We start from the raw sequence: 15,541 nt of genomic DNA, 5'->3' as shown, positions 1-15,541 counted from the left end.
CGCAGTGGTTAAGCTGCTGGAAGGGAAACACAGTCCCACTGCCCAGCCCGGCCTGGCCGCCCTTGTGGGCTGGGAGCCAGACCCAGGGTGATCCCCCCCCCGCCAAACCCCCACAGGGGCTCTGCTGCCTTTGGAGGTGTTAAATTCTGGTTTTGGGGTGCAAAGCAGCTGTAGAACAGAGCCGTGGGGCTCTCTGCGCCCTCACTGCCTGCGCACCGGGGCGGGTTTATTTCCCCCATCACTAGCGTTGCTAATTCAGCCCAAAAGCACGGGTGAAGCCAGGAGCTTCTGATTTCCCCTATGTTGCTCGTAAGGACCAAAGCTGGTCCGAAGCTGGTCCGTGGACTCTTCTTCTCGCCTTCCTGGGATCCTCGAGCTGCCTCCTTCCCAGCACCGGATCGGTTACCATCCCCAAAATGCCCTCAAAACCCAGCAACCCCCACCCGGCCACAGGACAGAGGGACAAGACACCACTGTGAATTTTTGACGACATTAATTTCTCCTTTGATACTTGGTTACAGGGAGCCGAGACCCCCGGGAGGGCGAGAGCTGGGCCACATCCCCCTCCCATGAAGCCCCCCAGCCCGAGATCAAACCAGCACCGCAGACCCGGGAGATGGGGAAAAATAAAAAATAATAGTAATTAAAAGCGAATCTCATAGAAAATGATGTGTCTGCAGCAACGCACGTTACGGAAGGAGGAGGGTGGGTGGGCGGCTGGGGCGTCCCCGGCATCCCCACCGTGAGGGCAGAGGGATGAAATCCCACCTCCGGGACAGCTCAGCCGGCAGCTCCCTCTTCTGCAGCTCGGGATTTCCTCCAGAAAAGCTCCTTGGCTTTCGGCGAGGGAGGATGGAGCCGAGCACGTGCATCCCGGTGCCCCGCCACCCCAAAAAATGCCACCGCCCAGCCTAACGCCTCTTCCAAAAGCACCGGTGACCTCTTGGTCTTCTTCCTCGGCTGCATCCCGGCCACCACGTGTGGTTGGGGTGGTGGGAAACATCTCCACCTCGGTGGTCTCCATGAGGTGCTCCAGCTCCACGTACGCGGACGTATGATGTTCAGCACCGTGCTTGCTTACCGGTCCGGCTTTCTCCCTTCTGCCGGGGCACACGGTGCTGTTGGCGCCTGTGGGAGGCTGGTAAAAGCTATTGAACATGGTAATAAATAAAAGGATGGAAGTTGGCAGCAGAGCAGCTCCGATCGCTGACCTCACCCTGACCCTTTTGCTAAATGTCTTTCTCACAGTAAAGTTTTTATCTAGGAGTTTTACTGAAAACTAGTTTATTGCCAAATCAGTCCAAAAAAAAAAATTTTTCCCTCAGGGAATCGGGGCTCCCACTGCAAGTCCTCTGGAAATGGCTTTTCCGGATCATTTCAGCCAAACCCTTTGAGACGAGCCGTTTGCCGAGGGCTCCCCACGGACCGCCACCGTCTCCCCCACCCCGCAAAAGGGGAACGACGTTTCAGTGCCTGGGAAGCAGCGGCGGGGAAGCTCCCCTTGGATTTCCACCAAAAAGCAAAGACATAAGGGACGCCGGCACAGCGGGTTCCCACTCTGAGCAACTCATGCGGGTGCTGGGGGATCCCACCGTGTCCCCCCGCGCCGTGGCCGTCGATGCACGTGGAGGTGAAGCGAGTGGCACGGAGCCACCCAGGACGTTGCGTTTCCCTCTCGGCCGGCGGCTGTCTCAGGCGGGGTGACCCCGCCGTGGGGCAGTGCCCTGGCCCTCCCAAATCCCAAACGCGAGGCTGCGTCAGAGGACAGTACGGGCACCCGGTGACAACAAACACAGCCCACGTCAGACAGCAGGGATCGGTCTCTTTGGATAAAAGACGTTCGCTTGCTGCTCTGCTGCAGAGCCAGAGCAAGCGGATCCACCCTTCGGAGCATCCAGCCCAGATCCCTATCGCGCAGACACATCGCCCTCACTGCCCCCTCCAGATCCGTCCCGATACACAGCATCGCTCCCAGGCGTCCAGACGCACTCCTGGACCCCACCGCTGCGGGACTTTGATGGCAGGTCCTGCCTGGCCGTGTCCGAGACTGGAATCGGGGGAGGCAGCCAGGCTCATTTAATCAGCATCCAATTAAAATTTAATTTCAAAAACTCCCAGACCAAATGCTTTACACCAGGCCAGGAAGATGCTCCCTGACCCAGGTTACCTCTATAGAGGAGACAAAGCTGGACCGGCAAGACGCATTGCTCGCTTATCTTTTCCTCCTCATCACCACATCCAGAAGTTTCTCTCTCGGATCTTCTAAAACCCGGCCAAATACCACGACCAGCGCGAGGGGCTCCCCAGCCCTCCAGGAACATTTCTCTCCCTCCTCCCCGCACAGGGACCGCTGTGGCCCAGCCATATGGTCTCCAGCCGCAGCCTGACCTCCGTTGCGGGTGCCAACTGTTTCTGAATCTGGGACAGAGATCAGCGAACTTGGCACGACTCCCCTGCGGCTGCCTGCAAAGCCACGCTTACCCGCCCCTGAAACACCCCTCTTCTGCAGGCCATAAAAGCCCGGTGGTGGTGCAAGAAAACATCCATCCTGCTCAACCTGCTGGTGCCTAACCTCCTTCCCGTCATCTTACGTCCAGCCGTGAGCTCTCCAGGCAGGTTTTCTTTTATTGCGTTTCTCTAACTCAGCAGCGTCCTGGTCCCGTGTCAGGGGTTCTTGTTCTCTAGAGGGATGGAAGCACCACAATAACGCTGCGGCCGAGGCTGGGAGAGGGTCTGCAGGAGAGGTGGGAGTTGTTTGCATCAGCCAGCCAGCGAGTAGTCGTGAGACTGCAGAAGAGCGTTCTAGAGATGTATAACCCCCTTCTGACCTTGTTTCAAATTAGCAAGATCAGAAAGAGAGGCAGCATCGTCTCCTCCTGCCCTCCATCCCCCACCACACCTGGAAGGATTTAATCGGTGATTATTTATTGGCAAAGCTTTGGGGTTTTAGTTTTACCCTAAGCCACATGTGAAGAAAGGCTGAAAAGGGAAGCGAGAGGGAGGGTTTAGCTAGGCATCAAACTGCAAAGCACCAACAGAAAATATCAAAAGGTTTGCTCGCGAATTAAAACCCATTCTGCCATGCCTTTTTAAAGCGCACGCTAGTGGGCAGGGGCCGTCTTTCCCCAAGCGGGCAGAGTGCCCAGGACACAGGAGCATCATCATCAATCAGAAAAGAAATTGCCGCTATGAGACCAGTGCTCCTCCTCGGAGTCTGGTTTTGTACATCCTGCAGAAAGAGGCAGAGACTGGAAAATTTAACTTGAGGAATTTCATTGACTTGCCAAGCTTCCATAAAAGAGACAGTCAATTCTCCTTGAGCTCTGTAAGATTTCCTAAGAGAAGCATTAATTTTTTATCATGTTTTCAAGAAGTTCACATAGCGCAGAAGTCCTACAGCAACCCCTCTACAGCATACCGCATCCACCGGAGCAGGCTACAGGAATCCTTCTCTCTCTTAGCTCTGTCCGCATACCAAAAGGATACCAGAAATCAGGAATACTTTGCAAAAAGTATTTATTAAAGAAAAAAACAAAGCAGGATGACAGAGCACTGAAGGACTGACAGCAATTCTTGCTCCAAATCATCAAGCAAAAATTGTTCAGTCCCTGCTGCTGGCTGAAATGAGGGGGTGGGCAAAACCAGCTCCCCAGTCATTTGCTCGGTATGTATTAGGGCATTTGATCATACTGTGAAGTTACTCAAAGAATAAAAAACATTATTGAATTGTTTCCCCCCCCTTTTTAAAAAAAAAACCAAAATATGCAGAGATTAAAGAAATCCTAGCTTTCAGCTTTAGAAAGCACACACCCTGACACTGAGCACTGAATGATCACTGCCAGCACCGTCCTCAGACTCGTACTGTCTTTCTCCACTTGCAAAACGCTACTAATTAGAAAGAAAAACAAACAGGAAAGCAGAAATTCATCAGCATTAATGAATCTTTCTCCAACTCTCATTAAGGGGAGGGGGGGATATTCTAATTTCTTTCCTGAAAACTGAGGTTTTGGAAAAATAACAGGACAAATCAGGTAAGAAGGGAAAAAGATCAAGGCTGGTAATTAATCAGTTAAAGAACGAATGAAACAAAGTGTTTTACCTGGAAAGGAGGAGTTTTATCTGGGCAGCCCATATAAATCTGTTAAATAAATTGCATTTCCATACCTTGGCCACCGAGTTTAACTACCACAACCACAATCCCACTGCAGAGGTGCTGGTACTCAAAACAGCGTGAGCCAGTTTTGTGAGCAAATGATGCTTGATATTCATGAGAGACCAGTGTTAACACCAGGACAGCTTCATCATGCAGAACTCTTAAATAAACTGGATTTTCTTTTAACCTTACTCACTATTTGGTAATGCTACATCATTTTCAATAACAGCAATACTTTTTTTTTTTTGTTGTTGCTGCCTTTAACACTTTGCCTTTATCCTCCACTCCCATCTCCAGCTAAGCTAAGCACAGCACTACCACACTCTAATCACAAGCATATCAATTTTCCTGTGACTTCCATAAATATTTTAACAAAATGGTGGATACCAAGAGTTTAAAGTTGTGAGTTTATTGCATATGTAACAAAAATGAACATGACCTCCTGGGTCCAGCCTACTATACAATCACTGTTTATTCCAGCTGGTTCCATAACCACATTAAATAGAACTAGTATTTCTTTAAATACTTTGATTTAGACATAAAATGAAACATTAGTGTACAACTTTCACAAAATAAATCTGCAATAAAAACAGTGGGAAGAATAACAAGGATAGCAGCAATACTTAAACATGACATTACAAAATAATAAATTAAAAAAAAATACATTATAAAGTGGTTGAGGAACAAAAAATTAACAAATTAAAAACAGATCCATACTGTGTTTCTGGGAACTTGCTGTACCACACGGCCCTGAACCTGGGCACCGGCTCCAGAGGGCCCGGTGGCTGGATCACTAATTTACAAAATCTGTTGGATTTCATAACCACCTCGACTTGAACTAAGTACATACTGCTGAGCAAACGCTGATTTCACCATCTGGAGCTTCGAGCAGCCTTTTTGAAGCAGGGTCTTGTCTAACATAATGCCCAAGTTAACGCTAACATTCATAAAACAGTCTCGTTTCTTCCCGATTTAAAAACACGAGCTAAGTGGTGGTTTCCTACATCCCTGAGCATATAGTATAGGCTGATGAGCAGTATCAGGGCAAGCACTGAAGGTCTGTGCCAATGGACCAGCTTTTAGGTTTGCTTTTAGGACAGGAACAAAAGACACACTGTACCTTGTATTTCCTTCAGGTCAGATCCAAGAGTATCCGTGTACAAGGTGGAACGTGTAATGACAAAATGAACGCCAGACTTGATGTTATTCTTTGGGCAAGTTTGAGAAGTAACAACCAGTTCAAGTGCTGGCAGACCAAGTGGGAATGAACATACAAATTCAGACAGCTGAGGTTATCCGAACAGCTCCCGAGAAATCAGAGAGTCAATGGCTCAAGCCACGCAAACTCTTGTTTGCATTTCATCCTTCCCTGGCCTTGAAACCAGCCATAGGAAGAACAAGCCATCGCTTAAAACCCATTCTGCCTCGCTTCTTTATTTTCCTCCATCCAGCCAACCAGCTTTAAGGCCTGCCTCAAACGCATGTACAGAACAATACAAAAAAATGTCTTCATCGTCACTGAAGTGGCACAAAATTGCAAAGACAACACGATGGGAGAGGTGGTGAAGCTGTTTAAAAGAGAACTGAAATAATTAAAAAGACAGTGCCCTATTCTCATTACTGTCAGCATGGAGGAGGTACCTTGACAAGGGCTTTTAAATACAGCAAAAAACAGACGGACTTTTCAAAACAACAATCCTTGCCTATTCTTATTTTGTGCATTCAATAAAACACTGACCTAGCAAAGACATTAGGAACTATCATATGTCAACTGTGTCGTTGACATAAAGCTACTTGACCTATAGATCTCCAAATCAAGGGCCTTTACCTTCACCTCGCTTGGTTTTTACTGAGCCAGTTGTGCTGCATGTAGAGCTTGTGAGATAGGATTTTTGTTAGTGGTGGGCTTTAGTATCTTTTTTTTTTTTTTTAAACTCTTTTAGTGAAAAATCCACATGAGACTGCATGCAAAGCTTTTGGGCAATAATCCATTTTGCAGTTTTCCTATCTGACTGGTTTATTGCACATTCAAACAAACGTACTGAAAGGATTAAATACACTCTATGAACAGGTATGACTTCACAGCCATTTTGAAAAGCCAGGGCTGTGGGGATTCTGCTACTCAGCCCAAGACCGTACAGATGCTTGTCTGCTGACAGTTGCATTTCCTCTCTTTTCTGCAAAAGTGTCACACAGTTTCATTTACGTCCCAACAACCACTACTGCAGAAACTGGTCCCCAAGTGCCAAAAGATTCCTACAGAACATGGGTCTAAATATGCCTCTCCTGTACAGTCTTGCAGGATGAGCATCTTTAGCCACCCCGTGCAAATCTCACAATATGGTACAATTTTACACCTCCAATGCAATCCTTACTCCCAACAACAAATCACAAGAATTATGGTCAATGGAAAAAAGAAAACCACAAACAAACAAAACAGAGAAAGATGCCAGGGTTTTGACAAGTGTCTACTTTCTGTCCTATCACAGTTTAAAGCTATTATCAAATTCAATTAAAAAAAGACAAAATAGAAGTATTCCAGTAGACATCTTCTAAGAACGATCTCTCACCCACAGCTGAATTTCAATGCACTATTCCATAAACATAACATCTGTTAAATGTTTCAGTAATGAATCTCTCTAAAAATCAGGCTTGCCAAAGAAAAAAATCCTATACAAGCAAGTCTGCTTTACTTAAGTTTAGACATGTTTGATAGATAACTGGGTCTTTCTGAAGCCGTGTTATTTGTTAAAATACTGTCTCATCTTGGTGTGCAAACTGGAAAAATTGTTAGTGATTCAGGTATTTGATTTGCTTTTGTTTCCCCTGGGAAGTTGTTTTAGCAATGTGTTAGAGAACAAACCTTTCAATATTAGTTTCAGATATTTGACAAAATAGCCTTATATGGCTCTCTGGAGAAATTTTCATCCCTACAGAACTGAAGTCATAAATTCTTCCAATAGCTTTCCATAACATTTAAAATGTACTCACTGTATAGTTACCCTTTTACCTCAACCTCCAAATAAACCTTTCCCAAGGCCAAAAACTTCAGAAGTCTGCTCTGTTAACTTAGCTTTCAGCAATATCCATGTGAGTCTTAGAATTTGAAGTCACACAAACACATCTCGGGTAAAACAGTGGCACAGAAATCACAGCTTTGGGACTGAATAGATTTTTATCCTCTGTCTCCTCCTTACAAGGCTTCTCTGCAAGGTACTTACATCTGAATGAGCTATGGAAAGTAATTCTGCAGGAGGAAATAATTGTTTTCATGTGCAAAACAATTAGATTTCAGCCAGGACAACCAAAAAGAAATCACACAATACCATTTAAGCTGTCCCAGATTCCTTCACTTTTCTCAAGGTGAGCCACAGCTTCCACTGGGAGCTTCCTGCTAAGGCAGAACTTGGATTTCTTTACCTTTCAGTTAAGTGTTCATATGGAGGTATTTTCTGCTAGAAGTTTACTTTTTAAACAGGTGTTTAAAATGTGCAATGCAAATTCTAGTGCCAGTCAGACACTATGCACCCCCCGGACTTTACAAGGGCTCAAGCTTGATTTAAGACAAACTAACCAGGTACACCTACCAGTTGCAAGTCCTCAGCAATTAAACTCATTCTTAATTATACTTTGATTCTCCTGTTAAAAAAACCCCACAGGTCACTGACCCTATCACAATATGTGTTACAAATCTAGCAGAATATCCTGTGTAACCAAAGCCAAATGCTGAACTTGGCTGCATTTCATTTTATGGGGGATGGAAGAAGAGGGAAGGGGTTATTGTAACAAAGGGGAGAAAATAGAGTTGGAAACCACCAACAAAAGCCCCTACCCCCACCCTCATCCACCAGCGGCGGAAGGGAAACAGCCCCATCTCTAAGTTGTCTAGAGTTCCGATGCTTCAGACAGCTTAGCAGGAAGTTCACAGCAAGCTTCTTCTAGCTTTTGATTTGGTGGTCCATGAGCTAGCATCTGTTTCCTTTGGTTGCTTTTTCACTCCACAGCAAACCCACATGTCTCTTCCACAGCTGTCAACAGCTTCTCATAAAGCTTCTCATATGACTCGTAAGGCGGAATGTCAATCCGGTTAAAGCTAGAGGTAAAATAACAACACATTGCAGTATATGAATCTAAAATATTTATTGGAAACAATTTCTAGACTAGCTAGATTAGTAAAAAAAAAAAAAAAATCATCAAAGAAAGCCTCAGCCACTTCCGTGGCCAAACGAGACAAGATAGAAAACAACTGCATTTCTGCAGCAGGAATGCACGACCTAATAGGGCAGCATTTGGGAGGAGGAGGCAGGTGGTAGATGCAGGAGACTTGCAAATAAAGCAAGACATCAGACAGGCGTACTCCCTGCTCTGCCTGCAGACAATCTGTACCACTGCTGAAATGATTTCCTGTCTCTGAAAGAGTGAGACTTCCGTGCGAGAGCTCAGTTCTGTGCCTATACTGTACCAATAGCACGCTTTTCCTACATTTTACATCTGAAAACTATTCTTTGTAATCCTGTACGAGGACTCACTGATGTGAGTCATTTCTCAGTGAATACTTCTGCTGAACACATAGAAATAAACTTACAAACACCTCACTATCCAGAATAATCAACTCTGGGATAAATGAAACCACAGATAGAAGACAAATCAAGCTATAAGAGTTGATTATTTTGCTGGCTGCAGAGCACAGATATTTCCAAGCTAGCAGAGCACACTTGGAGTCATCTATGCATATCACATGGTTAATCCATACGCAGGACAAAACAGAGATGACTCCTTTAAAGCAAGACAAAAGGAAAGCAAGCACTGACAGGCAGAATGTTTTCATCTTACCAAGTGTGGGCTTTTGGAAGGTTGTCTGTGTTTGCATCTATTAAATGGATGGTAAACAGTCTGGGTCCTGCAGCGCCTGTAGAACCTTACAGACAGACATTCTAGTTAATGCACTTCAACAAAACATCATTCATGGACACAAATTTTGCTACTTATAAAAAGGCAAGAGAGAAAATTACAGCTGCAAACACAAGCATGTCATAGGCTAAATCTGTAGATCAGATTTGCAGCTGATGAAGGGATGGCAGAAGTGATAGGGCTGGTCATGACAATTAATTTGCAGACTAGTATTTTGGAAAGCTGCTAAATTTTATATCAACAAAGTTGCACCTTCAAAAATGAAAAGACTTAAGTGCAAGAAGGTTTTCCTTGTAAAACAAAACTATGTATTTCAATTTTGAACATCAGTTTACTGTCAGCCAACAGATGGAACTTTATCAGGAAAATCGCAACAGCCTACAACACTGCCACCCTTTCTGATGACAAAAACTGCAATTTTCAGGAACTTGTTTTAAAGTCTAATGGTTTGTTGCCAAACAATGAAGGGAATACAATTCTCATGTAAAAATGTTGTTCGGTCAGCTCTATAATCATGTGCATGCTTCCACCCAATGATTTTAACATCAGTCTGCAGAGTTGTAGGAGACTGATTAGCTAATATTGACACTAGTCAAAGCGCTACATGATGACAGATTTACCAGCTTCTACCACTATCAGCAATGGCTAAACTGTTCGCCATCAGCAGAGCTGCTGACAAATGTAAAACTGCTCTTGGTATCTAAAGTTTGTAAGTGCTTGAGTTGTCCAGTAAAACACTGGTATTTTACAAGGGGCTAGTAAATACCACACAATTTTTATCTCTTTCTCCCACCACAGATTAACTCGGCCTCCACATCAGTCACCTTGTAAAGCCTTGAAACCTTGAAGTGGGACACGCGTTGAACCCGTCACAAACTGCAGCAGCCTTGCCCTTCTTTCTTCATCGAATGTTTCCACTGCTTGCCAGAACCACTTCACAATATTGCTATCTGCCATGCAGTGCTTTAGACGTGTGTTTGACTTCCAGTCATTCAGGTCTATCTTATCCAGGCCTCCTATGATTAGCTGTTAAAGGATTAGAAAATGCTTTAACATTCATTCAGAGTCATTTCAGGTTTGCAGCTATAAAAACATACATCCAACCATTTTGCAAAGCCTTGCGTTCTTTATGCGCTTGAACTGCCTTTTTGGTGCAAGTAACACTCCAAAACAGTTTAGAATGGATGTTAAATCTCTCCAGTTTAACTGCAATGAAACTGAAGCCAAGGAGTACACTTATCAGAACTAGAATTTTCACAAGGAACTGGAGTCAGAAGCCCATTCAAGACTTGCTTTGTTAAATCTATGCTACCTGAAAAGTACAGCATATCTTTGAGGGCACAGCACAGACTTAGAAGGCGGCATGCCATCTACTGCGCTACACAACATCATTGTCCTGATGCAGGTTTGTCCTAGAGGTGCCAATACCAGCTAAGACAGAATCCTGCTCAGCTTACAGTAATATTCTAGTTGGTTTGTTGTTCCACAACAAACTACAGAAACTTTTCATCTGTTTTCTGATGTCGTTTGAGAGAGGCTCTGACACAGACCAGACATACTACTTCAATCTCTTTTCCAGATGACACCAGGTTGCAAAATACTGTAAAAGGAAGTCACTGCTGGCCATGAATCTAACCACCGCCCATGGCAATGACAAATAAATGGCATAGAGAAAACTTCATCATTCAAAATGTGTGTCATATTCTAAATTTCCCATAGTATTACATATTGAGGATCACGTTTCTAAGAGCTACCATTTAGCAGCTGCCTTTTTGTGCCACCAAGACAGCACCCGCTTACACTCATTTACATTATTAGGACAGTTGTGACTGTTCTGACGCAGACAGTATTGAAATATTTAATGGATTTTTAATCTGCCTTTTCAAGCAGCTAGCAAATGGAATGCAATAACTTCATGGGATTAATGAGTATGCACGAACAACTAGCACAAAGCTAGAGCTTCCAATACCACAAATAGTCCATATTCCACAAGTTGCCTTATTTTTTTGAAAAGGCAAAAGCAGAGGAAAAATTGCTGTAACAAGAATTATTTTAAGAGGTAGCATTCTGCATCTCAGGATTAAATGAGAAGACAAATTAATTTCTTTTCTATATGCTCTACACTTCTCTTTTAGCCCCTGTAAACGATGCCCTACGTGCATATGGAAAGAGCCATGTATGAGAACAGTTACTGAAGAAAACAAGCTCTGGGGTAGGTAACACGTTAGGTCTTGCCAACAGTTCCTCAAACTTGCAATACTTCCTCCCTGCCCAGACCACCTGCTTTGAGCATTAGTCCTTGGTTAGACAACATGGAGTATTTGTCTCTCCCTGTTTAAGTAGCCCTCTCAATAATGTTAACCCAAAGAACATTTAGAATAAACCAAAAAGGGTTTGGCTGAACAAATACATAGCTTTCTGGTATGTAAACTGGAATAAGATTTGTGCGTTTGTTTTTTTTTTTTTTTTTTTTTTTTTTTTTTTGTTTGTTTTAAATCAGTCCTTGATTGTGGATCAAACAAATTACAAAACAACATTCCATGTGAATATAACTTGTACCTCAAGTTCCTTCTGGTCGAAAGGCTTAAGGAGATGTTGAGGAATAAGTTCATTAAAACCTTTCTGCAGAGCCAGGAACTGTGCCTCTATTCCTCTCATAAATCGCCAGTTTACATACAACCTGGGGGGGGGAAAAGAAAGTCAGGGATGATGAGCTAGATAGGACTGGGCTTTTTACAGCAGAGCTGGAAAATGCCCATATTACTGAGGAACTTTTTTTAATACACACGGTTTGTACTATGAAAGAAATGCTTATCAGTTCCTTTTTTCCATCCACAATTAATTATTGCACTATCAACAGAAAAACCAAAGTACAATTCACAGCTTCATCTTCCCAGGTCTTACAATAGTGCATTGTGTGAAAACACTCATGGCATTTACGATTCAGGTGTTTCCCCCCAAAATACTTACTTGATTAGTTTCACTACATAAAAAAAATTCATCTGTTTACTACCTTCTTTCCACTATACTTGCAGGATACATTTTTGGTCTGCAATACCTGACATATTCTTTCTTGTTCTCTTCTGTCACTGGAATATTCCTGCCATTTGGTTTGAGCTCATGCTGTAAAATCCGCCCAAAAGCATTGTGTTCCACACAAAATGTATGGTCCAGAACTGGGGTGATATCGTTCTCTCTGGCAATGGAAAGACAGAGGGTAAACCTAGTATTTTTGATATTTTGATAACTCTCAGTGGTGATGCTGACACTTTGTTATCTGAACACTTGGTTAGTCTTCAGGATGAACCTAGGAACTAGTCATCTGCATTTCACACCACTAGATGAATATTGCCACAATCACCAATTTTTATGTAGCTTAATGCATGTTGAAGAGCCTGATCAGATATGGGTCATCCATCTAATTCTAGTAGTACTCAAGATAATGAATAAAACTCTATATACACAAAACCACATACACATACATATATACAGCAATAATCTGATCTGCTGTCATGTATCAGTGTGAAGCACGGAAGAGGTCACATGCAGTGAACTTCAACATCAGTAACTTTAAATACAAAATTCAAAACAGCATTTAGGAAAAGAAATCGAGACAATGCAGAGGCATGCTGGAGTCCCAACTACATCGAATGTTGGATTTTGTTCTGAACTGTAAGCATACAGAAGCCCACATTACTTCCATTTATTTTCATTTTAATCAAAGTTGCTTTTCTTTTGAACCAGGCTGTACTTCCCTGCAGAACTCTTCCTGAGTTTGGGGTTTGATATTGTGATATTCTATCATACCCATGCAATGTTTAATGATTTAGTATCTACTTTGCTGCAAGGAGAGCTAACACAGAGTTTGCAACGAGAACTTTTCCTCAAGTTCCTCGAGCTTTTTGACATAGAAACAGTAGTTTAATAATTTTGTACAGATCTCCACCATTACAAGATTTTTTGCAAACATTTTCTGTAAGGCCTTATCTCACTATTGCCAACATACTCTACCCCATCTTCTCTACAGTGAGACAATTGATAAATACAGTACTTACAAGATCCAGACTAAACTTTTGTGTAACTCTGGGTCAACAGATTCCAGATCGGAGAGCTGAATGGGCTTCCCCAGCAGCTGTTTGTAAAAGGGAACCGTGAAACCCCCATTGATATAGTGTCCATGGAACACAGCCAAACCCATTATCCGACCAACAAAATGGAAATAAGACAAATGGTCCTGCAGGCAGAGAGGAGAGAAAATCGGGCAGCAGGAAGACACTGACATCTTGTGGTTATATCTGTGCCATCAGTTCTATGTTCAGTGCAAGTTATCTGCAACCCCCTGGGCAAAAGGAGCCACCATTTTTCCTCATAACATAACCAAGAACAGAAGCATTTAATGATTAAATGCCTCAGACAAGTATCTGTGCATTACCTGACTAATAAATTGGATACAAGTCCTCTAGACCTCTCAAGTGGCAAAATTCAGAAAAAGAAAATCCCCAATGAAACTCCCAGAATCCAAGAAGATATGACAGTTCCTAACAAATTAGTTTATTCTTTGTTTAACCATGAAAATCTTTTTGCTCTTGAGGAAGCAGGCCATGTGCTTGTTTCCTTCATGTCTTTCATGTTGCTTATAAACTGACTTCTGAAAACTGAGGCATAAGTCCTATGGATGAGATTCTTCCAATCTATCTTCCCCATCTTATAGAGCAAATGTCAGGAAATGTGATGTCAGGAAAAATTCCCCTATACTAATACAGAACTGCTACTTCTTTTAGGGTCTGCACCAATACAAATCCTCCAATAAGAAAAGAAAGCAAGCACAGCAGCTTACTGAGAAAGGGCAGGGAAGGCATACAAGCCCCTACAGTCATGGGGTGAACACTGCTTAGAAATACAATGCTGTCTACACAACTACCTGCATTCATAGTGAAGATGAATTTCATCTACGCGTAACTTCTCAGAACCACCGTGCATCCCAATCAGTACCGAGGAATCTCAAAGAAATCAGATACTTATCAAAGGATACCTCCTCTGTCATGTTTTTAATTTCTGAACAAAACCCCTCTGCTTCATACTATATCAATATAAGACTCATTAACACATCCTTATTCTGCTTTACCCTTCGGTTCACACTCTTGTCATGGAAGACCAGCTGTAACAAAAAACTGCAGGGGACATCTGTTAAAGTAGGTATGTTGCTCAGAAGTTAATACTTACAGGATTGATAGAAGAATCTGGATTGATTTGCAGCATGTAAATATTATCTGTGGAGTACTGGAAGAGTCCGTAATAGGGATTCAGCATTTCATGGCACAGTAAATACAACCATTCTCTGCCCAAAAAAAATCCAAAGGTATTTTAGAAGGGTGCAACTTCCACTTAAGTTTCAGACAACACAATTATTGTGAATCATCACTTATGAAATGCTTATTTCAAAATCAGATCACCTTGTACTGCCCGCCATTTACAGACCAAAAAGCTATGCTTAAAAACCCATAAAGAGTCCTACTCCACTCACAGGCAGACTTGTTTTAGTTTAGAAGTACTGAAGGGATTAACATCAATTAGAGAAGCTATAGCTAGCTGTTAGACAACGCTATCAACAAATTGAGTCTGAACAAGACCCACTTCCATAAAAATCTTGACTTTGTACAGAGTTCAGATATTTGGAGACTAAGACATCCACTCCTCTGCAACCTGTACAGTATAAAGAAATAGTAAAAAAATCTGTCGTTTAAAATCAGCTCAATCACTGGAGGTCTTCAGAAAAGCTGTTTTTCTGCAAATGCTTGATGACTAGAGAAGCTCTGCTTTCAGCAGAGAGGCCAGAAGGGGCAGAGAGACCAAAAGCAATGAAAGAGGAGGTGTTAGGTAAATTCTCTCACCTCAGTAACATACAAAGACTGGAATGGAACTAAAGCTATTTCTGACCTCACAACTCACCATGACAAATACCCCTTTATTATTAAATTTGGACACCCATCCCAGGTCCAAAATATTCTGAGAACTATCAACTTTAATGCTTAGAAGTGGAGCCATACTGATCTGAAAGAGTCTGTTACAGCAAATGGGCAATTATGAAAGCCATCAGGGCAATAGGATGTCAACAGTGGAGACACTCAAGGTTGCCTCGGGTAAGGCAGCTCAGAAAGTTCCAAATTCTTTCCTTTGTCCAGGGATGGGTTACTGAAAGACACCTAAGTGGGTGATGCAGCCTTTGTGGATCTGAGAAATTTCTCAGTGAATTTACACAATGCATCTGAGCCACCGCAAAGATGAGCATTTTAGTGATGCTACAATCGGCTCCAGAACTTCAGATCTGATGCAACCCACAGGGAATTATTATTTTTAAGAGGGAGGCAAGTCCTCTCTAAAATTTTAGCCTTTGTTTAGGATTAGTTCATCTCCACTCCTGCGCCAACAGATCAGAGGACTCTCTTGAATGTGGCTGAGATGTAACAAAAAGGAACC

The 15,541-nt window shown here is 43.0% G+C and overlaps 1 protein-coding gene across 5 annotated transcripts in view; it reads right to left on the bottom strand.

Moving 5' to 3' along the window:
- Window positions 1-4,750: 4,750 nt before the first annotated feature.
- Window positions 4,751-15,541, bottom strand: part of SMURF1 (SMAD specific E3 ubiquitin protein ligase 1) — a 47,390-nt gene continuing 36,599 nt past the window's right edge. For 3 of the 5 annotated variants that reach the window (XM_075059008.1, XM_075059011.1, XM_075059007.1), the window contains 7 exons: window positions 14,288-14,402; window positions 13,120-13,298; window positions 12,123-12,260; window positions 11,624-11,744; window positions 9,889-10,090; window positions 8,987-9,071; window positions 4,751-8,246 (listed from right to left, as the gene is read on the bottom strand). In XM_075059008.1, the coding sequence (XP_074915109.1) occupies window positions 8,147-8,246; window positions 8,987-9,071; window positions 9,889-10,090; window positions 11,624-11,744; window positions 12,123-12,260; window positions 13,120-13,298; window positions 14,288-14,402 (940 nt within the window). In that variant the 3' untranslated portion in view covers window positions 4,751-8,146. The remainder of the gene's footprint in view (window positions 8,247-8,986; window positions 9,072-9,888; window positions 10,091-11,623; window positions 11,745-12,122; window positions 12,261-13,119; window positions 13,299-14,287; window positions 14,403-15,541) is intronic. The other 2 variants (XM_075059009.1, XM_075059012.1) reach the window with 1 other exon arrangement.

Source organism: Buteo buteo, chromosome 27 (genome assembly GCF_964188355.1).
Source record: "Buteo buteo chromosome 27, bButBut1.hap1.1, whole genome shotgun sequence".
Classification (NCBI taxonomy): Eukaryota; Metazoa; Chordata; class Aves; order Accipitriformes; family Accipitridae; genus Buteo; species Buteo buteo.
The sequence above is the reverse complement of the archived record's forward strand: the minus strand, read 5'-3'. Positions and strand labels throughout refer to the sequence as shown.